General features: G+C 45.9%; 1 protein-coding gene across 1 annotated transcript in view; it reads right to left on the bottom strand.

Annotated features, from left to right (window-relative positions):
* The window catches only part of DOCK6 (dedicator of cytokinesis 6), a 104,674-nt gene that overhangs the window by 58,971 nt on the left and 18,152 nt on the right, over positions 1-27,551 (bottom strand). The window contains exons 3-15 of the mRNA XM_066616621.1: positions 23,431-23,606; positions 21,861-21,929; positions 20,477-20,606; positions 18,355-18,567; positions 17,578-17,663; positions 15,730-15,796; positions 14,633-14,782; positions 13,184-13,264; positions 12,762-12,918; positions 10,959-11,083; positions 10,703-10,796; positions 7,049-7,211; positions 420-537 (exon numbers count right to left, since the gene is read on the bottom strand). Of these exons, the coding sequence (XP_066472718.1) occupies positions 420-537; positions 7,049-7,211; positions 10,703-10,796; positions 10,959-11,083; positions 12,762-12,918; positions 13,184-13,264; positions 14,633-14,782; positions 15,730-15,796; positions 17,578-17,663; positions 18,355-18,567; positions 20,477-20,606; positions 21,861-21,929; positions 23,431-23,606 (1,629 nt within the window). The remainder of the gene's footprint in view (positions 1-419; positions 538-7,048; positions 7,212-10,702; positions 10,797-10,958; positions 11,084-12,761; positions 12,919-13,183; positions 13,265-14,632; positions 14,783-15,729; positions 15,797-17,577; positions 17,664-18,354; positions 18,568-20,476; positions 20,607-21,860; positions 21,930-23,430; positions 23,607-27,551) is intronic.

Consider the following 27,551-nt stretch of genomic DNA (forward strand, 5'->3'; position numbering starts at 1 on the left):
GCAGGCAACAGCATCTGCCATCCAAAATCGTATCAGATGGCTTGTAGAGGGTTACCTTACTGGACAATTCATCATGAGGATCACCAGTTGTCAACCTTTACAAACACAACTACAAAATGAATGTTCGCAGAGATGAAGACTAAGAGATTGACAAAAGAAATCCAAATTGTGAATACAGTAGCAAGAAACCCCCAAAATGTGCTCATTTTTTTTATATATACAAATCGGATAGCTCCAAACAGATGCCAGTTGGCCATGGTACCATGTTTCCAGACAAGATGGCATCTTGGACTTAAACACTTTCCTTATGCTCTGATGCCACTTTCCTTATGCTTCACAATGTCACTTTGCTTTTGCTTTACTATTTCAGTGGAGCCCCAGGAGACTTGAAGAAGCAGCAAGGAGTTAGCCTCACTCACCGGCATGGCTTGGCTAGGGTCCTCTCCAGCCATGAACTGCAGCTTCACTGCAATATTTCTCACTGAGCCCTGGCGACTGCTGAAGTTCAGGCTTTGGGGATAAATGTAGAGCAGGTTCCTGCAAAGGAAGGAAAACCTTTACAGCTTGGGGGTGGGCAGTTGGAGCTGAATCATATTTGGTGGGATTGCCAGAGTGCCCTCAAGGGAGGGCACCAGGATGAGGTCTCTTGTTATCTGGTGTGCTCCCTGGGGCATTTGGCGGGCGGCTGTGAGATACAGGAAGTTGGACTAGATGGGCCTATGGCCTGATCCAGTGGGGCTGTTCTTATGTTCTTATGCCTGCTCCAAGACTCCAGTGGAAGGGAATTCCATCTATACCAATGAGAAATCTTTTGCCACCAAACAGCTCAGGAACTGTTTATTAGGAACTGCCTCAAACCCTAAAAGTTAGAAATCTTGAACTATCTTTGCAAAAAAAGCAACCAGTTCCCATAAAAGAGGGATTCATAATGACGGAGTAGTGACACACAGAAACAGCAAGAGACCTGAAGGCCCAGGTAGAAAGTGACCTTTGGAGCTCAAGCACCTGTATCACGCCATTCTTTCATGTGACCCACTCGAATAGATTACATAATGTTGTGGCGTTCCATACTGGCTCTCTGACAGCCCAGCCAGTATAAACACTGTCCCGTGGCTGGACAGATACACTTCCACCCCCACCCACAGCTGTGAAGTGTTTTGGTAATGCCAGACCAGGGACCCACAGCCAACCTCCACGTCCCCAGAGGTCCATGTGGTAATCTCCTGCCAGCCTTGGGCAGCCTGCCTGCCCCAGGTCAGGGGCTTTGTGCCCTGAGAGTGAATAGTTAATTGTGGGACAAGAGCCCAGACTCAGAGTACTGCTGACTCAGAAACAGCTGGAGAGAATTGCTCAGCAGAGCTCCAAGGCTTAATATCCACAGTTTCCCAACTGACCCCTCCCATCCCCTGTATATAAAGGGGCAGACTTCATTCTCTCTTTCTGTTCTTCACTTAGTCCAGTGACAGCAATGCTGACTTTTATATTCCTGGGCACCCTGTTGCCCCATGTAGCCATGTCTGCCCCTTTATCTACAGGGCTCCGGCAGGTGGCCCTGCAGGGGGACGTGAACATCCTGGTGTATGGGGTGCTGCAGTTCAGCAAGTCACTGCATGACCTCTATGATTCTACAGCCCAGAAATTGGACAGGATTCGGCATAGCATCGGCACCCATGAGCAGCGCCTAGGAGTGCTACATCGTCAGACTCAAAGAGCCCAGAAGGACCAAAAGGAGATCAGAGAGGTGGTTGAGGGGCTGAAGGTAAGGGGGTTCACAATGTAAGAGCAACAGAGGCAATTCCAGACACAGCTTGGGGTGTGTGTTTCTGGACACAGTTCTGCTCCAGGATGTGGAAACAGGCAGCAAGGGTGCCTTTTATCAGCTTTAGGCTGGCACTCCGTCTACACAGTTCTTGATGCAATCTGACCCAAGCACAGTCCTGTATGCCTTGGCAATAGTCAGGCTGTGCCAGTATGGCACTGCCTTTGAAAAGCATTCAGAAGGCTCACTGGATACAAAATACAGCAGCAAGAGTTCTAACTGGAGTTTGCCACAGGGAGCATGGAACACCACTGTTGTGACAATTGCACAGGCTCTATACTTGCTTCCATGCCCAATTCAAGGTGCTGATATTAACCTTGAAAGCCAGGAATGGCCAGGGACCTTGGTGTCTTAAAGATTGCCTCCTCTCACAGAAGCCTGCCTGATCTCTTACGTCTTTTACCTGGTAGAAGGGACTCCAGCTCTGTGTTCCCACCCCCCACATCAAAGGTTTAGTGAGAAGGAATGCAGAATTGGGCCTTGTCAGAAACCCCTTTCCCAGGAAGAATATCTGGGGCCCTCATTCCTGGTCTTCTGATGTGATGTTAACATCCCTTTATTTCTCTTTATTTCATCTCTTTATTTCAAAGAATGAAAAGTGTTTGTATCCTCTCCGCTGAGGTACTGCTGCTCTATCATCCTTTCCTGACATGTGGATTTTATCTGATGATGATTTAATTGTATAGTTAGTTTCTATCTGTATTTTCATGTGCTGTGAACTGGCTTTGATGGTTGCCTTCTAGACATAAAAGCAAGGTTTATTTTAAAAATAAATAAGCAAGCAGCCACTGAAGTACAGCAAAGTAGCAGCTCTATCAGCCACATTTAATGGCAAGCTGCATTGGCAGCCAGTGTTGGCTGAGAAGTGGGTATACTAAATATCATGAGTGGGAATCAGGATACTGGGGCCAACAACCTAGTTCTATAGATGACATTTTAACTGTGAAGCCATATGTGGGCAGATTCCCAGACTGGCTCACATCCGAGGACCAGGATGTCAGCAGCCAGATCCTAGTAACACTCTTTTCCACACCCCCTGCCATCTCTGTGGGTCTCTCTCCAACAGGCAAAGAACACAGTGCTGCGGCAACAGACTTGGAACAACAAGAAGATGCTGCAGAAGGTGCTTGTGGGTAATGAGAATCTGTCACAACGAGTGAAGGGGGTTGAAGAGCTGTTGGCTAGCATGGAAGAGAGAGGCTTCCCAGGCAAGGAACAGGGCTATCCTGCTCTGAAGGTAAACCACCATGCTCACCTTTGGAAGCACAACTGTTCTCTAAAGCAGAACCACAACTCACTTATAGTTTGATCCTTTCTGCCGCTCTGTTCTCCAAAATGCCCATGAGGTTCAAAAAGTGCCCAAATATAAGGGCTCTGAAGTTATCCACAGGTTATTCCCTTTTTGAGGGTGGGGTGGGAGACAACATCACCTAGCCAACTTTTCTTCCAACCTTTATTTGTACTGTCACGTATGAAGGCAGATACAGAGAACTGCATACACCCAGCCCTCATTTCTACTAACTAGCCCACAAAGTTCATTCACAAGAAAACGCATGAACAAACTGGTTCCTTCATCGATGCAGTTTCACCACCTGACTTCTATCCAGACAGTGCCATTCAGCTCCAAATTAGAATTCTGCACGTCTTTCAATGGAATGAAAGCAGAGCAACTTGCCATGGTGCCCAGCTGATAGAGAAAAGGCACACTGTCAAATCAGCAGCTCCTGGCTAGCCAGACAGAAGCAATCCAAGATTGTTCAGGCTGTACATGGGTTAGCTTGAGCTACAGCAGATACACTCCACCCTCCCACTCAAGGTGGCACAGCAGCGGGCATCACGCACCTTATAGATACACAGCTCACACTGCACATGTCTCAAAGCAACACATGCTTGCTTGGAATCTCAACAATAGCATTCTTGTTGTTCGGAAAAATCAAGCCGGATCCCAACCCGTTTTAAGTCCATAAGCTTATTTTCAGCTTATCCAAATCTCTTTTAAGGTGCTGTCTGCTTTAACATCATGAACCTCTCAGCAAGGATTAGGGCTGACAGCGCTCCACAGAGCTCAGTGTGCTGCTAACACTACTAGCAGGCACTTATTCAGTGTCTAGTAGGGACTGAAGACTGCCTCGCAGGGACTGAGGAAAGGCTAGAGGGACAATTCCCAAAGGCAAGCAGCAGCATCTCCACCTAATGCTTAAAGTCATCTAGGCCTCCACAAGTCGCACTATTAGGGCAGGGGATGAACTACCCCTCACAGAGGTCAGTATTATCATCTGCAATGCCTCTCTGAGGTCTGTCTCTCAGGTCAGAGAGAGGGCCAGGTGGCAACTCTAATTGGATAACTAACATACAGCAAGGTCTTCTTGCTAGGCACAAGAGTGAACATAAATGCTCAGCAGATTGGCATTCCGCATTGGAGGGTCAGGTGTCTGGAAGGAGAGTCACAAGCAGGCACTGAAAGAGGTTGGGAGTCTCCAGGGCTGCGAACTGGGATCACTTGCCCAAGTCTCAAACAAGTGAAACTGCTGACAAAGAGAGAATAAAAAGTGCAAAGCTGTAAAGAGGCCCCTCGCTTATCTGATACCTTCTCCCTGCAGGCACACATGCAGCAGCAGAATCTCACCATCTGGTCCCTGCTGGGAGCAACTCACCAGCAGCAACAGCAAATGGCTCGGCAGAAGGAACAGCTGCTCTGGATTCAGGAAAAGGCAAGGCGGGGGGGCATGAAGTGCTCCTTGGGGAAGGTCCCTAAACATATTATCAGATGAGAGTGTGGAGCAGTGTTGGGGGGGAGGTCCAAGTTGTTGTTTATTAGAGGAGACAACTGTCTGAGATATTCCAGGCCCCCACCCAACAGCATCACTGTAATAGTGATAATCATTACAAAGTCTAAGGGGAGGGAAGGGACACATCCCAAAACGAAGGCAGATGAGAAGTGGTACATCCACCTGATACTTGCTATAAAAACAGTCTCCGTCTCCATGTCTGCAGACGGGCAAGACCACAGGAGGGAAAAGAGGTTTGATGTGTGGCTGCTTGCCTAATACAATTTTATTGGAAAAGGTGCAAAAGAGACCAAAATGATTAGTGAGCTGGGGCACTTCCCTTGTTAGGAAAGGCTACAGAGTTTGGGGCTCTTCAGTCTAGACAAAAGGAACCCGACTGAGATGTATAAAATTATGCATGGGATGGACAGAGTGGATAGAGGGATCCACTCTGAGGTTTTTCCCTCTTGCTCAACACTAGAACCAGGGGACAACCACTAAAATTGAGTGGCAGGAGAGTTGGAACAGACAAAATAAAATATTTCTTTACCCAGAGCGTAATTAATCTGCGGCATTCCTTGCCACAGGATGTGGTGATGGCATCTGACCTAGATGTCTTTCAAAGGGGTTTGGACAGATTTCTGGAAGAAAAGTCCATCAGAGGTTACAAGCCATGATGATTTTAGAAGTAGGCTATCTGTGACAGGCCAGATGTAAGGGAGTGGCAACAGGATGCAGGTATCTTATTGTTTTGTGTGGTCCCCGAGGCATCTGGTTGGCCCCTGTGAGAAGGGGGAGCTGGACTGGATGGGATTTTGGCCTGATCGAGCAGAGATTTTCTAATATTCTTATGTTCTCACTTGTCCTTCTCAGATTAACCACCATGGAGGTTCCAAAATGAGTGCAGGGGACACAAAGATGCCATAAGAAAACTGATCTTGGAGCTCAAGAGGAGATTTGTGAGCTTCAAAGCAGAAAGCCAGCTGCTCCCACTTGACAAGGCACAATAGTCTCGTAGCAGACAGTTGCATCTGTCCTGCAATGTCGTTGAGCAGTGTGCCCCAGGGTAACCAGTAAGTGTTCAAGAGAAGACTGGAAGGGCTATCCCCTCACTGAGAGCACTCTCCATCCCTGGTTAGCTAAGCAACTAGATGGGAGAGACAATATATGCTCAGGTCAGGAACTCCAAGTCCTCTGAGGAGTTCTTTAGAAAGGAAGCAGCAGAAAGTTCTTTGTGAGCAGCAGCAAAACAAGCAAACTTCCTGTAAGTGACATGGCCACAACCCATGACAGCCTTCTGCAACAGGTATGGCTCCCCCTGTCGTGGAGGACACTTGGATGCTCACCTGCCGTGCAGTGGGGACGACCATTCTGTGTCTGCGAGAGCTGGCCAAGGCGGCAAGAACAGCAGTGATGTTACTAGCACTTTGTCAGAGCAGAGCTCAGAAGGGAGCTGCAAGAGGAGCTATTGAAAAACTAGCTTTGTCTACTGCATGCTGGGAAAGGAGCTGGCTTATTATTCTGATCAATGACCGCAGCAGCTAAGCCCAGAGCATTGGCACTGATCGAAACTTGTTACAGTTTCACTTAAAATTGGTACAGCACTGAATGCTAAAAGAAAGTCCAAGTTGAAACTGGTCTCCTTATAAAAATGTTTTAAAGCACTGGTCTTGTGTCTCCTTTTGTTCTTTGAGCATGCTCTTTTAAGGAGCCACTCACCCGATCTATACAGGACACAGACTTTGAGTGTAAGTCTTGGGGGGAACGGCATACAAAGAGAGGGTCCTGCTGGGCAGCCAAAGGGAAGAAATGGGATGAGAATGATCTGGGAAAGAATGAAAAGAAACAGCAGGTTTCAACCTACATCAGGTGCCAGTATAGAATAACTCTTCTCTTAGTGGTCTGCAGCACCTGGACCTTCAATCTGCCCACAGTGTACTATGCGATCATTAGTGTCTGCCATTTAAAACACACCAAGGAACAAAAACGTAAATTTGTGAGGAGCAGAACCGAGTTCAGACATTTAAATAGCTACAAATCAAACGAAAAGGAAAATTGGTTATTTTGGGTACCACTTGTATCCAAAACTGCAGGTTTGGAACCAGTGAATTTGGAACTGTGAATTTGACTCAAAGCAGGTTCCAAACCGGTGGTGGTGGGCCCCACCTGACCTCCCAGATGTGACCTGAAGTGCCTTCCAGTCGTGTCTAGGAGGCTTTCTGAGGCCCGAAGAGGCTGTACACAGAACACCCCTCTGGGAGGTGTCGGGAAAGGCACTTCGGGTCATGTCCAGAGGTCAGGTAAGGGCCCAGACCACTGATTCAGTTATCCGAAGGGGTTTCGGCATCCACCTGGGTTCTGGGAATGGAACCCCTGCAGATGCCAAGGGCTGACTGTACTTTCTCCTTCAAAGGTCTGCATGATAGACTGAAGCCCACAATGTGAAATGAGTTGTACTCACCTGTATGTTGTTTGAGGTGTGTAGACTTCCCTCACTGGGAAGTCTAGGATTTCCTTGGTGGGTCTGACCCGGAGATCGGGATAGGGCTGGACATGCAGCAGCTCCGGGGACAAGCAGTAGTGGGGACTCTCTGGCACTGGTGAAATGTCTATCTTAAGCTGGGCTGTGGGGCAGAAACAAGAGAAGTTATGTGGTGGAGGAACAAGTGTGTGGAAGGCTCGTATTCAGAACACAACAACATTTCCATATAGATATGAGGTACTGAGACAGAGCGTGGTTGATGGGGGGACTGGGGAGTTCCAGGGCGCTTGAGTTTCCTGCCGCTTCCACATTTCCATCATGCCCGAAGTCATTCTGAACCCAACAGCTCACTTTGCTCCACCTACTAGTGGAAGGCTGAATACCCTACAGCAGCAAAACTGCAAGTTCGTCTAGAAATGAGTGACAGGTCTGACTGGCCTGGGAACAGGGTTGGAGAGACCTCTGCCACACATCCCACTGGGTTGCACAGCATTTCACAGACACAAAAAGAGGGCTTAGCAATCACTTTCCAGCTCCTAATTTCTATGCACGGCACAGCAAGAAACAGCACAGGCTGGGAGTGGATCATAAAAATGCTGACTGACCCCTGTATACATTTGAATGGTTGTTGGCATCCTTCAGTCTTGGAAGACTATGGTATCGCGCTCTGAATAGTGGTTCTGGAATAGTGTCCTCTCCAGTGCGCGAAGCCTGGGTAGAGTAGATATGGAGGATAGACTGTTACCCATGCAGCAAATCCCCCCTCTCCATGTCGCTGAAATGGTCCAATGGAAAGGCAGAGGCCAATACGGTTGGTTCCAGTGGTGTCGCAGGAGTTGCCAGAACGTGACTGTGTTCAGCCATGAACTGCCTCAGGGACTCCGGCTCCGGATTTTGCCTCGAGGTTGACTCCTGAAGCCTTTTCCATAACTGGATGTAGCCACAAGGCAGTGGAGGTTTGGGATCAGAGTTTTCCTTCTCTCAGATGAGCTGCCTTCCCAGGCTAACGAGTCCCATCTACCCGGTGGCTGTTTAGTCGCCTCTTACGACAAGTACAGCCAAACTGAGGGCCTATTCTTATCCCCCAGCCCCCAGGGCGATTTGAATGGATTTGAATGGATTCTGATATATACACCTACACCTGCATTGATGAACTTTTTGGTTTCACCTTGTTTAAAAAAAAAAAGAAAAGACAACCCAGACACTTTATTTCTTCTCTCTATATTCAGAATATAGGCACTTAATCAAGTAAGATCATTTCATGCATCTTATCAAGCCGACTCTGGCCCATAAAAAAATAACACAAGAAATGCTTTAGCCTTTTCAGAAGCCCCAAGGCTCCTTGTTGTTTTTCTTACACCTGACTAACATAGTTACCCCAGTACATATTCCCATTCTGCAAGAGCACATAGCAAGAGACAGTGCTATAGAACAGTGGTTGCAGTGGCGCCGCTAAAGGGGGTGGGGGCCCGCACCGGTTGACGCACCCTGGGAGGGGTGACGCACTAAAATCGCACCTTTACGAGCTACTGCGTCATGCCATACACCGTTGAATGTGGAATGACCAGCGGAACACAATGCAAAAAACCCCCGTTGAGAGAGCTCCTTTCCTTCAAAAGTTATGGTCAAAAAACCAGAAGGAAAAATGCATGGAGCCCTATGGAAAGTGAAAGTGAGCCGTAGCGCGTGTTTCCTCGTGAGTAGGCGCACTTGCCAGAGTCTGGCGGAAAGGGCTCACTGCAAGGACTCCAACAACACCAGAATGGTCCCGATCCAGTAAATGCAGCCCCCCAAAAACACCTGAGAAGGAGGTCCCTATTCAGCCCTATGGAAAGCAAGTGAAACCACGTGGCTGCGTTTACTCGCGAGTAGGCGCACTTGTCTTAGTCTGTCAGAAAGGGCAGGCTGAGAGGACTCCAACCAGTCAGAATGGTCCTGACCCAATGAGTGCAGTCCCCAAAAAACACCTGAGAAGAAGGTTCCCCCTCCCAGCTGTGAATGTGTTCAGCTCTATGGGAAGGGAAAGGAAGCCACGTGGCCGCATTTACTCGTGAGTAGACACCCTTGCTTTGCTCCCTCCAAAAGGGCAGACTGAGAGGACTCCAATGTCAGAATGGTCCTGATCCAATGAATGCAGCCCCCAAAACACCTGAGTGTATGGAGCCCTATGGGAAGTGAAGCAGCCTCACGTATTATTTACTCACGAGTAGGCAGATGTGCCTTGGCTGGTGGTCAGGCCAGGCAAAGAATGTGAGGACACCAGAATGGTCCCAATTCGATGGGACTGGAGTGCAACAAAAGCCCCAGAAGGCAGCCTCCCCCCCCCCACTAGAAAGGACCAACAAAGAGGCTTGAACTGGTAAGGGGAAAGTTTTCTATTTTGCACTTGCAAAGTTTCCCTCACAGCCCAATCCTACCCACACTTTCCTGAGAGTAAGCCCAACTGACTCTAATGGGACTTACTTCTGAGTAAACATGCATAGAATTGGGCTCTGAGGCTGGACTCCTATCCCCACTTTCCTGGGAGTAAGCCCCATTGACTCTAATGGGACTTACTTCTGAGTAGACAGGCATAGGATTGGGCTCTCAGATTTGTAAAACCAGGTGGGTCTTTGTACTGATGTGCTTGAAATAGAAGGACTTTAAACTGGGCACTGGGGAGGGCTGAAGATCTCAATGATTCTTTGGGGGGGGGTTATTGCAGGCAGACTACAGAGAAAACTCACTTGGTGGAACAGGACTGGTTCCCCCTTATTTAATTATTTCTTTTATTTTAATTTAGCTATTTATAATTATTTTAATTTGCTTGATGATGTCACTTCTGGCCATGACATCACTTTCAATGGGTCCTGGACAGATTGTTATTCTAAAAAGTGGGTCCTGGTGCTAAACGTTTGAGAACTGCTGCAATAAGGTGTTAGTAAGCTGACGAGAGTGAGTGAGTGAGTGAGTGAGTGAGTGAGTGAGTGAGTGAGTCTCTACAAGTTTTCAAAATCACTAAAATCAGAATTTGGGGGAATAATACTATCATGTTATATATCAATCAATGCGTAATTTCATGCAGAATGCAATGAAACAAACCACACTGAAATATCTGTGTTCTATCAAAAGGTACTGCCAAAAAACCAGTGGGGGCGGGGCAATGGTACATCACCACGCCCACCACCTGGGGTGTTGCCCGTGACATGCAGGCCTCCCGCACCGGGTGACACAAATCCTAGTGACGCCACTGAGTGGTTCTCACAAATTTAGCACTGGGACCCACTTTTAGAATGAGAATCTGTCAGGACCCACCAGAAGTGATGTCATGACTGGAAGTGACATAATCAAGCAGGAAAATTTTTAACAATCCTAGGCTGCAATCCTACCCACACTTACCCAGGAGTAAGTCCCATTTACTATCATTGTTAAAAGAATATACATAGTAACCTGTTAAAAGTTCAGGTCTTTAACATTTCCTCAGATGAAGTCATATACCACGGTAGCATCAAGTCTAACGGATTAAAAATAAAATATTGAAATGAACGGGGACCCACCTGAAATTGGCTCGCAACCCACCTAGTTGATTTCAACCCAGTTTGAGAAACATTGCTATAGAGAAAGTCAAAATGAGCAAGCAGAAACCCACCCTACCTGTGACAGGTCGGAGCCTTCTAAGGACAGATGATGGCCGCCTCATATCCGCTAGGAACTTGTACAGGTCTTCGTCACTGAGGCGATCACTTTCCTGAAATTTGGGAGTGGAGATGGGGGAAGAAGAGGAGAGCAGAAAAGGGAAGAAGAAAGTTGAATCAAAGCAACAGAGTGCCATCCTTTGATAAAGGGAATCCTCAGTGGATGGGGCACTACCCCTGTGATGACTTAACCCAGCCAAGCTCAGAGTGCGCACCTGCTTGAAGAAGTTGGTGACTGTGAGGGTAGCTGGGCGGAAGTTGCTGAAGCTGCAGGTCTCCTCCCCAACACTCAAGCGCTCGTACGCTTTCCTCTTGCGCTCATTCCAGGTGCCTTTGCGGTCTAGGAAAGAGGCTCAATAGGAGATAAGATAGAAAACATTCTCATGCCCCGAAAGGCAACAGGTCCGCATCCTATGAAAGAGGCAACACACAGAGTTCATGCACACACACAAAATGTGTGGGGCCAAATCAGGCAAGAAAACAATTGGGAGAGCTGAATGTATGGCATTGGGCAAGTTGCTGCCAGTCTGTCAGTTCCATAATTTTCGCCAAGTGCAGAGTTCTTTATCAGAATTCTCTTCTTTGTCCTCCCCACTGCACATGCATGCAGTTTAGCTTGTTTTTATTCTCCATAACTTTTGTCTTCAAGCATGCGTGCGTGTGCCTGGGCGCGTGGTGATCGCAATTAAAAAGTATTGCAAAGCATTAAAAGTAACCTTTTACTGAAGCAGTACCAGGAATTACCCACAAATTTTCAAATTATCCTCCCCATCCTAAATATTTGTGGTCTCTTGTAGAACACAGTGTCCCACAAGATGACCTGAGGTGGCTGTCATTAAATCCACTGCTATGTCATGTGCTTATCAAGTCTAGGAATTTAAACATGATTTTAAATTCTGGTGCATCAAAGCTGGTAAGTAGCAGTATTTCACACAACCAGGTTCTTAGACGGAAGAAAACTGATCATGTGGATGAAAAGCATGCCCTGAACCTGCTTGAGGACTCAATTCTATCCAACCTTCCAGCACTGATGCAGCTGTGTCAATGTTGCATGCACTGCATCCTATGGTGGTAGGGATCACAGAGGCCTACTCAAGTTATGGGAATATTTGTCCCCTTACCTTGCAACTGCATTGGCACTGGAAAGGGGGATCGGATTGGACCATGAATCTGTTGCAGAGGCTGTATTCTGCACTGTGCTTTGGCTATGCAGACTGCCAAAGTTCCCTGCAGCAAATCTATTAATTTTTGGAGTGGGGGGCAAGTGTTTATTAACAAACTGTTTCAGAGACAAAACACAATATAGGCTGGAAATTAAACTTGGGATCTATCATTCAAGAGCTCCTGAATCTGAGCCTGATCCCTTGTCTGTTGCTGCCAGTTCATTGAGGACTCACCAGCAGGACATCCTTGTTTAAAGAAAGGAGAGAAGACACATAAAAGATACAGCCTCTTTTGCCTCCAATTCTTGACCATTAAACCACTTCATACTAAATTTCCACATTACAAGCCTCAGGGTGCACATAAATGACTGCAGCGTGGTTCATTTTTACTGTCATGCTTTTCTACCAACTGCTTATATTATTTTGATTGCTGACTTTTTAATTTATTGTTTTTGATTGGTTTTTATGACATCCAATTTAATATTTGCAAACCACCCTGCTACATTTCTTACTGAAAGGGAAGGATACAAACACTGTAAATAAATAAATAATATTGTGGGTTGCTTGGCCGCAGTGCCCCTGTCTTCACAATTCCTGTCTTGGGTAATCTCTCTTCCTGATCTTGGAGGTATGCAACCTACTTTACAACAGCCTCCCCTGCTCCCTAAATCACTCCATCTCTGCCACGCGTCCTGTTCTTCTGGTAGTCCAGACACAGGGAGCTCCCATCAAGCAACCACCAAATCCTAAGCTTTACTCGGACACAGGATCAACATAACAAGCAAAGAAGCAGCAGCAGAAGACAGAAGACCAGTGACATTTTCCTACTGAGTTGGGCCACAGCATTCAACTTACCACCCTCAGCGTCAGAAGCATCCCTCTCCAGCATTCCAGTGCTATTGATTATATTCATGAGATGGATGGCGGTCCAGGCAAACGGCATGCGGTACCTCCCCAAGCGAGTGCAAAACTGCTCTGCTGCCACCCGCAACTTCTCCAACTTCTCCTTGTTCTGAATGCACAAGTGGGGGAGGGGAAGGAGAAAGATGTAATAATGAGAGCCTTTTCATTACTCAGTCCTTACTCGTGAAATAGACCTGTATTATTCTGGTGAGGATATGAGCCTGTGACACTGACTGTTCTCAGGCCACCCAAGGAAGGAATGACAGCTGGAACTGGAATCCAGAGCCAAGTTCAACATACGATAACCACCCACCCACCCAAACATAGCATTATTTGGAGCACAGCAGTTTCCAGCTTGGCTGGATTCCATCTACCTTCAAAGCATCTGTCTCCTTCATGACCATGTAAGGCTCAAAGCACTCACTGATGTCCCCTTGCTGCAGCACCTTTTCCAACTAGAAGAGAAGAGGCTGGTTACTGGTGACGAAGTCTAATGGAAACCCTGAAGTTTCTGATAACTTATCTTCAAAATCTTAAATTGCTTGGGTCCTGTGTGTCTCAAGGATAACCATCACCATTATATACCACCTTGCATGCATCACTCTTCATCTGACACACTACTTCAGATGCTGCAACCTTCAGAGGTGAGGCATTCATCCATTTGGAACAGGGTCTTTTCAGTGGTGGTTCTGACTCTCTGGTCCTACATTCTGTTGTATGATCCAAGTGGCCCTTAGCCACCTGATCTTCAGGCAGCAAGTGAAAACCCACCTATGTTTGCAAGGAATTCAGAACTTGGTGATCTTCTGTGCTTGTTCTGATTCTGTTTGAACAGCTGACCCACTCGCTATGATGGATTTTCTGTAACTAGGGGTTTGACCTTTTAAAGCTGATTCCACCGGTTGGGTATGGATTACTTTTTTGTGTCTTGTTGTACTGTTTCTTTTAACATAAGTCACTTTGAGTCATAGCAAAAACTGATTTGTGGGCTGTGGCACCTCCCTTATGAGGAAAGGCCACAGCATTCGAGGCTCTTCAGCCCAGACAAAAGAGGCCTTAATAAGACGTATAAAATTATGCATGGGATAGATAGAGGGATGTTCTCTTCTCTCTCGCACAACCTCAGAACCAGGGGGCTTCCACTAAAATTGAGTGGTGGGAGAGTTAGGACAAAAGGAAATATTTCAGTATGGTGAAATATGTTTTTAAGATTTAAATTAAACCAAGGATTCCATGAGCTATGTTTCAAGTTCTGTCCTAACTCTGAGAAAAGCTGACATACACATCTCAAGCAGCTGGAGGGCTTCAACCTGAAAGTTCTCCCACACATTCTATAGATAATGACAAATGAAGAACCCTATCCACAAGAGCCATGCTTACTCAGTGCTTTAGAAAAATCAAGAAGTTTCTGTGGCAAGAAAAGCCAAACTGGGTCCTGTAGAGATTATGTATTTCAAACATTTTTGCATCATCATCTTTTTTTTTTTTTTAATTTGAATAATTTATTTTGCTTATTCTTCTAACAGCAACACTCTAGAGTCCCACTACTGGAAATCTTACTGAGCACCATTCTGGTTTCAGAGAATTCATGAATCATTGCTCGTATGTTTTTAAAAACTATCTTCACAGCCATAAAGAACCACAAGCATGCATAAAAAGCACAACACCATGATTTCCAGATGCTGCCTTCTGCAACAAATCCTTTTCCTGTGCTCACACAAAATAGCAGAGCATAGCCATCCTGCCTATATCACACCCAGAACATCTGCTAGGACTGCTGCAAGCTGGATGGGACTCTGGAGGCATCCAACCAAGCATCTCACCTTGATCACCAAGAATATATCCGGAGAAGGATGTGTGAGAGAGAAGATAGCTGAGCGGGCCAGGGTGGAGATGGCAGGGTGAGCGCTGTGAGCTCGCAGGAGGCCCTTCATGTGCTCCGAATTGAGATCAAAGTAGAAGTTTTCAGAGATCTAAAGAAGTTGGAAAAAGGAGGAAGCTGGAGGTCCTTATCATATCAGCATTAAAAGCAATGCAACTGGAAACATCACAGTTTGTCAGATAACAAGCAGAGGGAAATTCAGATCTGCTGGACAGATTCACTCTGGTCTTGGAACATGGTTTGCTGCTGTCACCAATGCTCTTACAAGAAGCCTGGTCAGAGTCTTTCATGTGGCCACTAGGAAGCCACCCTAAGATATGCCTAAACCCACATCGTAATCTTCTGAGATGCTCATTATGCTCAAATTCAAAGAGCTGGGAGCAGCAGGCATGCAGTTCACTGGCTGTCCTGCTACTGCTGAAGCCCCTTGGGTTGGAAGGAACCAGGCAAAGCACAACCTATGGAAGAGACAGGCTCCTAACACAAGCATCTCTGAATCACTGCCCTGGTTTCTCCATCTGTCTTTCTCCCAAGCAAACTCCCAAGCAAAGGGGAGGAGGATGAGGCAGGAATCAGGGGAAGTCAGATAAAATAGCAAAAGGCAGGACATTGTCTGGAGAAAGAAAATACATCCTTCCTTCAGAAAACTGGGAGTAGTTCCTGCCAACTATTCAAAGGAGAAGAGGAGTGCAGACTGAATTCCTGACTACAAGGGAAGAAATGAGCCCACATCAAGAGTGTATAAATGCACTGCCAAAGGTACCTATCCCACTGGCATAATCCAAAGTGGCTCCAACCAAACCAGTATTCCCCATGCCTAACAAAGTAGTGTATAAAAAAACCCCTGGATATTACACAACAGGAGGTAGCTTGTTAATTTACAGCCCATGGGTGAAGCCCTTGGATTCCTGCTATTCCTCACTTCCTGCCCACTCTAGAATCTGGACCTGACTCCAGCTGAAAGGCTGCCCAGAGTCTCTGATTACTCCAGTTGATTACTCCAGCACAGCAAGTTAGCAGAAATATGAGGTACAGTACCTTCTTCTTCTCTTTCACGTCATACAGAGCCAGGGATCCAAAGATGGGCTCAATCTCAATCTCAAATCTATTCCATGAATGAGAATGAAAGGAAATATCATTGAGAAGGTTCTCTCTCTCTTCAGAGAGAGAAAATAACCACTCCTATCTCAGCTACAGTCACGTGCCCTTTCTGATCCTAAATAATGAAAGCACAACAAAAAGGTTTCAGAGGAAGTTTAACTATAGTGCAAACAAAAACTAATCCTAGGGTTGTCTCTGATGATCTAGAGCAGGGGTGTCCAAAGTTTTTGGCAGGAGGGCCACATCATCTCTCTGACACTTGCCTATGGACAGCCTCTGGTTCCCTACAAGCCTCTGGTTCACTTGACTGAACAGGACCAGAGCTGTGCTCTGGGCACAGCCAGAGGGAGTTCTGAGGGCCTAAAAACAACACTTCCTGGTTTTCCTGAAAAATTGTAAGTGATTTTTTGTGCCCTCTGAAGGCCTCAGAACATGCTTCAGGTGTTTCCTGGGAAATTTGAGCCCATTCATTCATTTATTCATTCATTCATCTAGTTTTCATCTCTAATGTAGTTATTTAAATTTTATATTCAATTTTTTTTCCCAGCCCTCAATAACATGCCAGATATTTGATGTGGCCCTCTGGTTGTAAAGTTTGGAGACCCCTGATCTAGAGAAAGGGACACCTCCACCCCCAAACCAAGGTGCTGAGGTCCCCATGTCTGAGCAGTTAATGATCAAAACATACATATCTCAGACAATGATTTGGCACAAAGGAGCAGCTTCCTCAGGTAAATGTACTGACTCAGGGCTCTTCCCTTTTTTGGCAAAGTATTCTGCAGGAATTTCACATGGAATTAGGTGTGATAATTTAGATTCCCAAGATTCTCCACTTTTTTCTCCAATAAAAAAGCAAGTCTCTATCTTCCATTGTGGCAGAAATACTGAAAAAAAAAAACATGCAGGCAATTATTCAAAAGGCGTTTTAAACTCAAGCATTTGCTCAGCAATCTTGGTTCTTCCACCCATAGTGTGCCCTTTAATACTACTGCCCATTACCCATACGAATATATGACTCGCCCAGTCACCAAGCTGCCCCTTGCAAAACACTGCGTTCAGAACTATACAGACCTGAGGAGAAAATACCAATATTATTTGTGCTAAGCAAAAGGGTTGAGTTACAAAATTGGGGGGTTTTTGGTCCACAGGAGATATTTTGCAATCACCTTGTATGTGCCTGGAACCAGGTTAAGGGAAGGGCCATCTACAATGGAACAGATAATGACCTACACATGCCTTTTGACAAGGTCCAGAAGCACATGGTGCATTTCCAAACCCTGCCAGTCACACAGACACTAGGCAATGGTAACACACTGATGCCCGTATCTACCTGGTAGTTCCATCCACAGAAACAGTCCGCCCACCAGCAGCACTAGCAATGCAGTTGTGCAAATAGGTTTCCACAGTATGTTAAAGAACAAGAGGGCCCCTCCTCCCCAAGGGACTCCAGCCCTATTTACAATTTAGCATGAAAGCTTGCTGGGTAGACATAACCTCTCCACACAGTTCACCAATGTGAAACAACTGCAAACACACTCACCCACCAGAGAAAACATTGCTGTGAAACTGGCTCAAGATTCAGAATGGAGTCTTCTTCAGAAGCAACTCTGAAGTCCTCCAGCACAGCTCACAGACAACCACCCAAGCAATTTCTGTGTGGCTCCTGCTTTGGCCTTCTTCTTGGAACAGTACCACAGCTTGAAGCCTTGACCGAAAAACTCTGCATTGCAGAGACAAAGAAGCACTCCAAACTGTTACCAACTGCTTGTGGGTTTTGTGACTTACTTCAGAGATAAGCACTTCACCAGAATCCTCTGACCAAAGTGCTCCTTGGGAACCTCTGGAATGCTGCAGCGTTCTACCGCTTCATCCTGAAGGAACAAAATAGGCACCCGTGACATAAGCATGTGCTTCTTCTTGGGCAGGGGTTCTCAAAGGTGCATTGCAATGACTTAGGGTATCATGGCACGCTCACAGGATGTCCCCGGAGGCATCTCCTACCTGTTCTCCTGGGTGCCACCATATTGGATCTGAGTGGTGCTCAGTCTCATGGGATTTTGGGTCTCATGAGATCCAAGACAGCGGTATCCGACTGAGCCAGGAAGAAGAGGCTGCAGAGCACCATGATCCCAGTGCGTTTGGGAACCAGTGCTCTTAGGGAAACAGTGGCAGAACTCACCAGGAAAAAAGCAATCCCTGCTGGAGTGCCTCAGAACAGAGAGGCAATCAGCTAGCTAAAGGAGCCCTTAAGGAACCCAGAAAAGCCAGTAACTACAGGCCCTGCCCCAGGCCTCCTCTCAGCACTTTCCATTATAGTTCCTGTTCCCCTATTCTGTTAACACCAGGGCAAACAGAATACAAGGGCAACAGAAGGGTTCCTTCTACCACCTGTATCAAACACTTGGCAGAGGATTTCAGGGGAAGCATCCTCCACACCACCTGGTTTCTGCCTCCAACCCACAAACTCTCCTAGCACCACCAGCACATTCTAGGCATGCTGCCATCTCCTGGATTCAGCGGGACTCTGCAAAAGGCCAAAGGAGCCTCAGGGCTCATGCTCACCTCATCAGGAGCAGGATAAAGGGCCAGGATCTCACTGTGCCGGTTCTCTTTCCGTAGCTCCTCGTTCCTGCGGTCAGTCTCCTCAATGGCTGTCCGCGCCAGCAGTGAGGGCAACAAGGAGTCTGCTGCAGAGTTCTTCAAGTCAAAGATGCTGGAGGCCCAGCTGCCTCGGGGCATATCATCCAGGGAGGCAGAGGATCGCTTCAGGTCATCCTGGAGGGTCAGGCAGGGAACACATGCTACTAGGATAAGGTGGCAGCTCTACATTTTTTTTTACAGCATAGCCTTGTGTGATATTTAATAGATTTCTATCTTGCCTATGAAGTGGGACTCTAAGATTGTGCACTCAGGGTGACTTTGAAGTGCTGATTTACATGGCCTCTGCATCGGGACTCAGAAAGTGCTGGGGGGAGGGGAAGTGGGGCCTGCATGCGTTTCTATCTAAATTGGAGGAATCTGCCTCCCAAGTTGTGATCTTACATCAGAAGACAGCTCATTTTCTGCCCAACAACAGGGCCACTTTGTGCTCCCAGTCTGTCTCTAAGAAGCCAGAGTATGCCCGGGGGAGTAACCCTGCAGCTGTGTGCTTATCTGAATCATGTCACAAGATGAGATGTGAAGGATTCTGGGATTTCAATCAAGATCATCAGACCGGACACCTGGACAGGCTGTCTTTTGCCAAGACTGCCTGACTCAGCATATTGTTTCATTTCATTTATGATTGGTTAGCTTAAGAATAAAAAGAATCAAAACACTGGTAAACAAGTGTTTTGTGCTTCACCTAACGGGGGGGGGGGGGCATGATGCTGCTGGCTAGGAAGATGCTATCTAACTACTTTGCTGAACTTTCCAGTATTCAGGAACTTAAGTGTGTAAGTAGTGCTTAGTTTTAGTTAGCTTTCTGTTCCTTTCTTGCTGCTTATTCTAAGCTTAATGTACCCAACTAACTACTTTCCCTGGGGGCCATGTGCCCTCTCTTACTAATTTGCCTTAATTAAATAAACTTTTAACTTTGATTAAATGCAGCGTGGATTATTCAGATGGAGAACTGCAGTGCCTAGCCTAAATTTGCTACAGGCCGAAAGGCAATAATGCTATTGATTGGGCTGAATGCAGGGAGGAGGAGTGCAGGGGAACTGCAGCAACAAAACCCCAAACTCTCCCTGACACTGTCTGCAGAGGCAAAGGGTTCTCAGCTTCCTCCTTGGCTGGGTGTCCTGGGTAGTAGAAGGGAGATGGTAATGGCTACCAGTTGCTGCCAGAGTAGACCCTGGCAGGGAGAGTTGTGGGGCAGGATCCATTAAGTGCAGGTCTCCTAGGGAAGGAGCAGCACAGGAGAGAAGACAACCAAGGTGGCTTAGTAGCTATATACATACTCCTTCCTGAGAGCAAGCAAGGGGAAGGGCCCAGTCCATGGCACTCTACTCTTTAAACCTGCTTTGTCATGAAAAGTCAAATCAGCTTACAGACACAAGATATTTTCATAATAAAATTATAAAAGACAAAAGCAGCAAGCAGGAAAATAATCTTGCATCAAAGCATTCAAAGAGCAGAGCAGGGGTGGGGTGGGGGGAGAGAATCCTTTGAAGACAGCAAGCAAGGAGCCTACTCAGATACCTAGAAAGGAAGTTCCACAGTCAAGGAACCACCACTGAAAAAGACCCTGTTCTTGACACTTGCCAAACAATCATCCGCTAAGGGAACAGAGCAGCTGGTATCAGAGTTTGGGTGGGATGGGAACACGTAACCCTTGAAGTAATTTGGCTCAAGTGTCTTAGCCAGAGCCAAGCTTTGAATAGGACCCAGAAATAGGAGCTACATGTTCAGGGTGATCTATTCTGCTAAGAACCTTACAGGAGCATTTTGAGCCAGCTGAAGCCTCTTCTGAGGCAGCCCCACTTACAAGGGGTAGTCTGGCTATTCTCTTTCCCTTAGGGCTTGGAACTGCTTTGGAGACCAAGTGACTTGCTCTCCAAAGATCACAAGCTGGCCTTGTCTGTTCTAATACCCCCTCTAATTGATGAATGAAAACATGACCAGATACAGTGTTCACAGTACTTTCTGTCCACACATGAATTACAACTTGCAAAAACTGCTGTTCCACCTATCAAAGTGCACTTACCGAATCCCCCTGACTGCTTCGCTCTTCAGCCACTTCATCTAGTTCAAAGACTTGCCTAGGCAGCCCTTTCTGCCGGTCCCTTTGCCTCTCAGCAGTATTGGCATTGTACATGGTGCTCAGCCTTTGGTACCTGGACCAGGGAGGAAACTGCAATATTACTGCCTGCTGATAATCTGCAACCTCCTGTCATTCTGCGACAACATGAATGAAATTTACACCCCATCACGTCAAGCGCCTGCAGGATGATGTTCACCTTTATCTGAACTCTTGTCAAATTCTGCTTTCTCCCCCTTACAGTTCATCCTTCAGACTGTAGCTATTTTAAAATCTGGAAATTGTATGACTCCCACGAAAAAGTCTGCAACCTGTGCTGTACTTTCTTCTTGCAAGTGTTTCACAAATGCTGTACTGGGTCTTCTGCATTGCCATAGTGCTAAATACTAGATCTGACTCTGCTAGCCCCATCGCATCTTGCTTTCTTTCTTCACTGCCTCAACAAGGAAGTGGCCGATGCAGGATTTGCTATGGGCTCCTCAGAAGCAGCCCTAGGTCAGGGCCATTTTGCTTGCTCGTTATGTGCTGAAAGCAGAAAGTATGAAATCCTGTGCTTCATCAGAACATGAACCTGTGACTGCTTTTCACACCATTCTCATAGTAAATACAACTGACTCACTCTCTTGTTGAATGAACACTAAGATCAACTGGCTTTACCCAATTAGTAAGACAGGCTATCATTTGTAGGCTGTAGCCTGGGACACCGATATACCAAGGGCACTCTTGCTTGATATTATGAACTTTATCTGAAAGTCCCACAAGCAGCAGGGCTGACATGTCTTTACCCAGAGCATTTATTACGGCTCCTTTCAGCAAAACTACTCCTTTGTCAATGGATGCCAGCTAAAGCAATAATTATGCAGTTACTGAAAGCCCCTGAATTTCCACTATTCTGGGTATATTATATGATAAAAGCCTGTGCAATTACTTTAGCATGCTACAGTGGCAAATGATTTGCTCCAATGTAAAATGTCCCATGGTCAGTTTGCATAGTATTATCTCTTCCCCCTCCCCCCACCTTGGAGGAATAGGTGTTGGGTGAAAAGTAGCTCATGAGAAGATATGAATGGCTGCTGGAATAGATGGGAAGTGAAAGGAGTTTAAAAAAAATTAAAAAGGTACATTCCTTTCACTGGAGTGCACATTAGAAATCAAAATCCTTTTTCCAAAACAGAGGTCCACTACAAGAGGTTCCTTTATGTGCGCACATTCAGCCCTCATCCAGGAGACATGCACCCTCAGGTCCCCATCCACCATCGCCACCAGGAACCAGACCTTGTTATCCTTTCCCAAACAGGCTGCAAGAACAGGACAGAATCAGTAAACCTACTTCCTCTGGACAATGACCCAGTCTTCTGTGTAGACCTGTACAGCATCTCGTACGCGGGCATCCTGCTTCCTGTAGACAAAAGGAAAGGGAAGAAGGTTACAAGGATACGGAAGGCTGGCAGCTAAAAATTGTTACTTCCATGGACTTACTCGCATTAATAATTTAGCATAAAATTTCTCTCCACACCTTCAGTAGACAACAGATGAAGACCCAAGGGATATTTTTCTCCCATACAGGTCACAAAAACTCAATTACCGATGCACAATCCTGCCGCAAACTGGAAACCTGACCCCAAATCTAGTAGCCTTGGCTCTTAGAAGATACTTAAATGGTCACCATTAGTCCTCTCTGCAGGAACCTCCTGGATTTCAGCAGCAATCAAGAGTACCTCTTGGTAATACAACTTTTCTGGTCAGATCTGGATATAGTAACCAACACTTTGTCACAAGGATAGATTTCTGCAATGCACTCCACTTGGAGCCGACCCAACAATAGTTCAGAAGTCTTAGCTGGTGTCCTCTGCCAGCAATGGCACATCTCATTATCTTTTGGATACACCTCAAGCTGCTACTTTTAGTATTACAAAGGGCTAGAGCCCTGAGCTGAACATATTCCTCTCTTCCCATATCCCATCACATATAAAAAATCAACAAACAGCATCCATCTAACTATAGCATCTATTGCATTTTCAAATAGAATCACATTTTTTGTAGGTGCTCTCTATGTCTGGGACCCATATCACATTCTTTTTTTGGGGGGGAGGTATATTCAAAATGTTTTAAGTGTACATTTAAAAATGCGAATGAAGAACATATGTGCTTGCCAATGTTTTATCGCACAAACACACTTGCCGGGGAACATACCTGGCAGCAAGTTTGAGCGTGCCTCTACATAACATATGAACGGTCCCCAAAAACTCTCACTGGCAAACGTTTTAGTAGCATGGTATAACATGAAATATGTTTATGCCATAGTTCAAATGTACTGTTTCATAATTTTTATTTAACACTATTATTTTGAATGAGAATATTTTGCATCCTGAGCTCTTACGGTGGGGAAAATAAATACAGGTAGTGTTACCCAAATGTGTCTAGTCTATCACCATTCAGAAGTGCCACAACTTGCATTCTGGATAGGAGTCTCACTGAGACATCTACAAATGGAAGCGCATCCTCCAATACAAGAAGAGCACTTTTCCTTTTAGGGAGCATGGTGATGTACATAATGAGAGTTTCCCCTCTGTTCTCTTCCTGAGTGCTGAGCCAGAAGACTGAAGAGTAGAAGGAACAGAGGCTGGCATATAATCGAGTTAGGAGGGGCAACACCTCAAGAGTTTTGGGCTTGCCCTGCCTACCACACATTAGGACTTACTGACTAGTCAAACAATACAGTATCAATAAGTTTTAATACAGAAAATGTAAGCAAATTGCAAAGTTCTTTGCCGTAGTAATTCTTGCATGCCTTTGACTAAGAGATGAAAAGACACTGCAGTGAAAGTTACAGAAAGAACTGGAGGTGGAAAGGACTGCTCTAGGTACCAGAAAAGCCATTATGAAGCCACACTGCTTACCCATCTTCAGGGACACCAGGCTCCAGTGTCCGGCAGTCCCGTGGTTCATGGATCACCTCCAGATCATCAGCAGGAAACTCAACCAGGTCACGGAGTGGGCCCGGCTCAGCATCTGGTTGGTGGCTGTACAGGTACTCCTCAAAATCTACTGGCTCCACAACTTCTGCTAAAGGCACCTGAGAAGAAGCAAAAAGGAAGTGAACATGCACATCAGGAAAAAAAACAAAAAACAAAAAACTTGTGGCTCAGCTCATTTGATTAAGGTCCAAATCCTAACCAACTTTCCAGCACTGGCATAGCGGTGGCAATGGGACATGTGCTGCATCTTGCAGTTGGGTGGCACTCACAGAAGCCTCCTCAAAGGGAAGGAACATTTGTTCCTTTACTTCAGAGCTGCATTGCCCTTATGTCGGTGCTGGAAAGTGGGTTAGGATTGCACCCTAAGTTACCTGGGGTGCCTGACTCACTCTTACTCCATGCTTGTTGTGGGATATGGCAACCCAGATGATGGGAATTGTCTGAAGCAGCAGGAACCAATTCATTTATGAATGGACACAGTCCTTTCAATGCTTTACAATGCTTTTTAATCCATCACTATCACCACACGAGCACGTGCACACATACACAGGGGGGGCTACGGGGAATAAAAACGAGCTAAACTGCATGCACATTCAGTGGTGAGGACAAATGAAAGAATTATGATACAGAATTCTTCACATGGCAAGTATTATGGAAAGCCTGGGAAACCAATGAGAATGAAATGGCTTAAAAAACAGTTTCAATCAAAAACTCTCAATCAAAAACTTGTGATTAAGACAGCATACTGTAGCTTTATTCATGACCCTTTACAAATATCCCACAATGAATCTGCAAGATATTTTAATCTTATCCCATCTGTTGGAAATGGAAGCAGAGGTTAGAGGTGCCTCCTACGGAGCTTAAGAGGTGCCAACAGTCAAATAGGAGCCATTCAGGAAGAGACTTAAGAAGGTGCAGAAACCCAGGTGAGCAAGATACCATCTTTAGATGAAGAATTTGTTCAGACCATTGCATCACCACACAGCACCCCCAGCAGAGTTGGCTCTCAACCCCCCACACAATACACCTTTCTGCAGTTTTCAAAACCTCACTATAATGACCACAGTGTTCAGAGAGCTGCTGAGCTGCTGAACTGCTACTGTTCAGACACGGAATAGAACAAACAGCTGGGAAGGGGAGGAGAAGCCCATTTCCTTTGGAGGTTTTTTCAAGACAATTGAGTTCCACGCTAAAGGCCATTTGGAAAAAGGCCAAATGCAAGCATCTGTTCTGATGACAAATGGCAAAAGAAATCACCCATTCAGTCGCCCTTCTTTGCAAGTTCCATCTACTTGAACTCCAGACAGCAGCACCTGCTACCAATTGTCTTGCTTTTTCTGAGCCAAGAGGACAGCAGATGTGCGCATTTACCAAGACGCTGGAGCCTCTGCTGGCAGTTTCATAGGCGCACCAAAAAGCCAGACAGGAATATTTGAAAGATGCCAAGCTGAGAAGGTGAATGACAAATAGTGGTGCCAACAGCAAAGACACCCACATCCCAAAGCCTCACTCAAAGGATAACAACTCCAATTTTCTTCATACCTTGAGATATAAAACTATCCCATATTCTAGCGATACATGTACCCACCCAACCAACAACTGCTTTGGGAAGCCCTAAATTAAGGAGCCCAATGTTTTTAGAAGACAACAACAGACACCAGCAATAGCTGAAGCCCAAGAACTGCAGCACAGCCTGTGCAACTGTTTTGATCTTTCTAACACATCCAATAAGAGCAGAAAAGATGCAAATAAATGCAATCAGTGCCTAAGATGCAGGCACTTTTGCTTGCCATTCAACACCGTACTCTGCATACATCTCAACTCCCTGTAAAGGAATTATAGCAGCAGCAGTCGCCAAGTGATGGGTTTTGAGCCGGTCTGAACCACAGCAGAGTGACTAGATTCTCAATCAACAATGACCACCAACTCCATTTTGACTGGGCAGACAACACATCTTAACAACAATTCCATTGACCATTCTGTTAGTACAAGCTTAATCGAGGACTGGAAGCACTGGTCCACTTCACTGGTGGCATGCAACCTATGGAAAATGACATTTGCAGCACAATGATCCCACATGCATATGTTGTATTAACTGATGTTAACACACAGTCCAAGAAGACATTACTGTTACTGTTTTCACAGGAGGAGTCTCATGTCTGCAGTAGCATCTAGTTCTGGCACAACCCTGGTGATTTTGACTGTAACACTAGCTGTGTCCAAATTTGTTTTCTTAATAAACAGTTTCAGTAATTATTCTTGGATGGTGTCCTGCAAATTCGATAGGGTTCTCGCAAACATCTCCTCAGGTCTTGCATACCTACTGGCCTCTGGTTTCCTACACTACTTATAACAGAGTCAGAAGAGTCTAGTTTCTGTCATTATCTATTTTTGAGCAAGTTATTTGAGTAGGTGGTGGCATCTCAGCTGCAGGGGATCCCGGAGGAAGTTGATTATCTGTTCCCTTTTCAATCAGTCTTCAGGCAGAGGCAGCTTTGGTCAGCCTGATGGATTACCTGTGCCAGGGACTGGATAGAGGGAGTGCATCCCTGTTGGTCCTGCTTTTTTAGTCCTGATCAAAAAAGAGTGAAACCACTGCAAAGCAGTGTCCCCAAGTCCCAGCCCAGCCAAATGACCCAGAAGGATACCATGGCTGGGGCTGGGGATAAGAATAGGCCCTCAGTTTGGCTGTACTTGTCGTAAGAGGCGACTAAACAGCCACCGGGTAGATGGGACTCGTCAGCCTGGGAAGGCAGCTCATCTGAGAGAAGGAAAACTCTGATCCCAAACCTCCACTGCCTTGTGCTACATCCAGTTATGGAAAAGGCTTCAGGAGTCAACCTCGAGGCAAAATCCGGAGCCGGAGTCTCTGAGGCAGTTCATGGCTGAACACAGTCACGTTCTGGCAACTCCTGCGACGCCGCTGGAACCAACCGTATTGGCCTCTGTCTTTCCATTGGACCATTTCAGTGACGTGGAGAGGGGGGATTTGCTGCATGGGTAACAGCCTATCCTCCATATCTACTTTACCCAGGCTTCGCGCACTGGGGAGGACACTCTGTTCCAGAACCACCATTCAGAGCGTGACACCATAGTCTTCCGAGACTGAAGGATGCCAACACTATCAACCATGGTATCCTTCTGGGTCATTTGGCTAGGCTGGGACTTGGGGACACTGCTTTGCAGTGGTTCCACTCTTTTTTAGTCACTTTCAGTATTTTCTTTAATTTTAATTTTTAAATTATATTGTAGATGTACAATATATATTTCTTCATGTGTTTTTAAAAAAACCTTTTAATTCTATACGATATTTTGCGTTACTATCAGGGTTAAGAAAAGTGGGGTATAAATACTATAAATAAATATAAACGAACTGCCACAGAAATGATCCACATAACTCATGCGGTTTCCTCACCCTCATCTCCTTAAAAGAAAAAAAGACAGAACAAATGAAAACAAAATCCAACCAAAAACAGTCAAGGAGATTTTGGTTATATTTTACTAATGTATATTTAACCTTCAAGTGCAGAGCAACAACAGAATATGCAGCCTAGGGACAGTAGAAGCAGCCTTGTGCAATTGCTTTCCCTAGAGTGCTCTGTGTGTTGCAACACCTTATGGCATCACAGTACACTCATAGCGGCACTGTGAGATGTCCCTGGTAGGCCCTCCTACCTGTTCTCCTGAACAGGTTCTCTGCTGCCATCCTGAATCTCATGAAATCTCACAAGATTCGGGTGCTGCCATCTTGGATCTCACACTCAGCTGATCCGGGAAGAAAAGGCTGTGGGGCCATCGTGGCGCAGGTAGGTTTGGGAATCACTGCCCTAGAGACATCTTCTGGGATGCTTCACATATAAGATATCCCATCTTTAGTTTCCAGTTTTCCCAATTCTTTGGTTCTAAATAGAACAGTATTACCCAAAATATGATCAAAACTTTATGTCCAGCTTTGTGGTAATAATTTCAGTTCTGAGATTATGACTCTCAGATTCTGTTATGTTACTAGCCAGGCATGCGAGTCTGTTTTCTGGCAGATCCAC

Source organism: Tiliqua scincoides, chromosome 2 (assembly GCF_035046505.1).
Source record: "Tiliqua scincoides isolate rTilSci1 chromosome 2, rTilSci1.hap2, whole genome shotgun sequence".
Classification (NCBI taxonomy): domain Eukaryota; kingdom Metazoa; phylum Chordata; class Lepidosauria; order Squamata; family Scincidae; genus Tiliqua; species Tiliqua scincoides.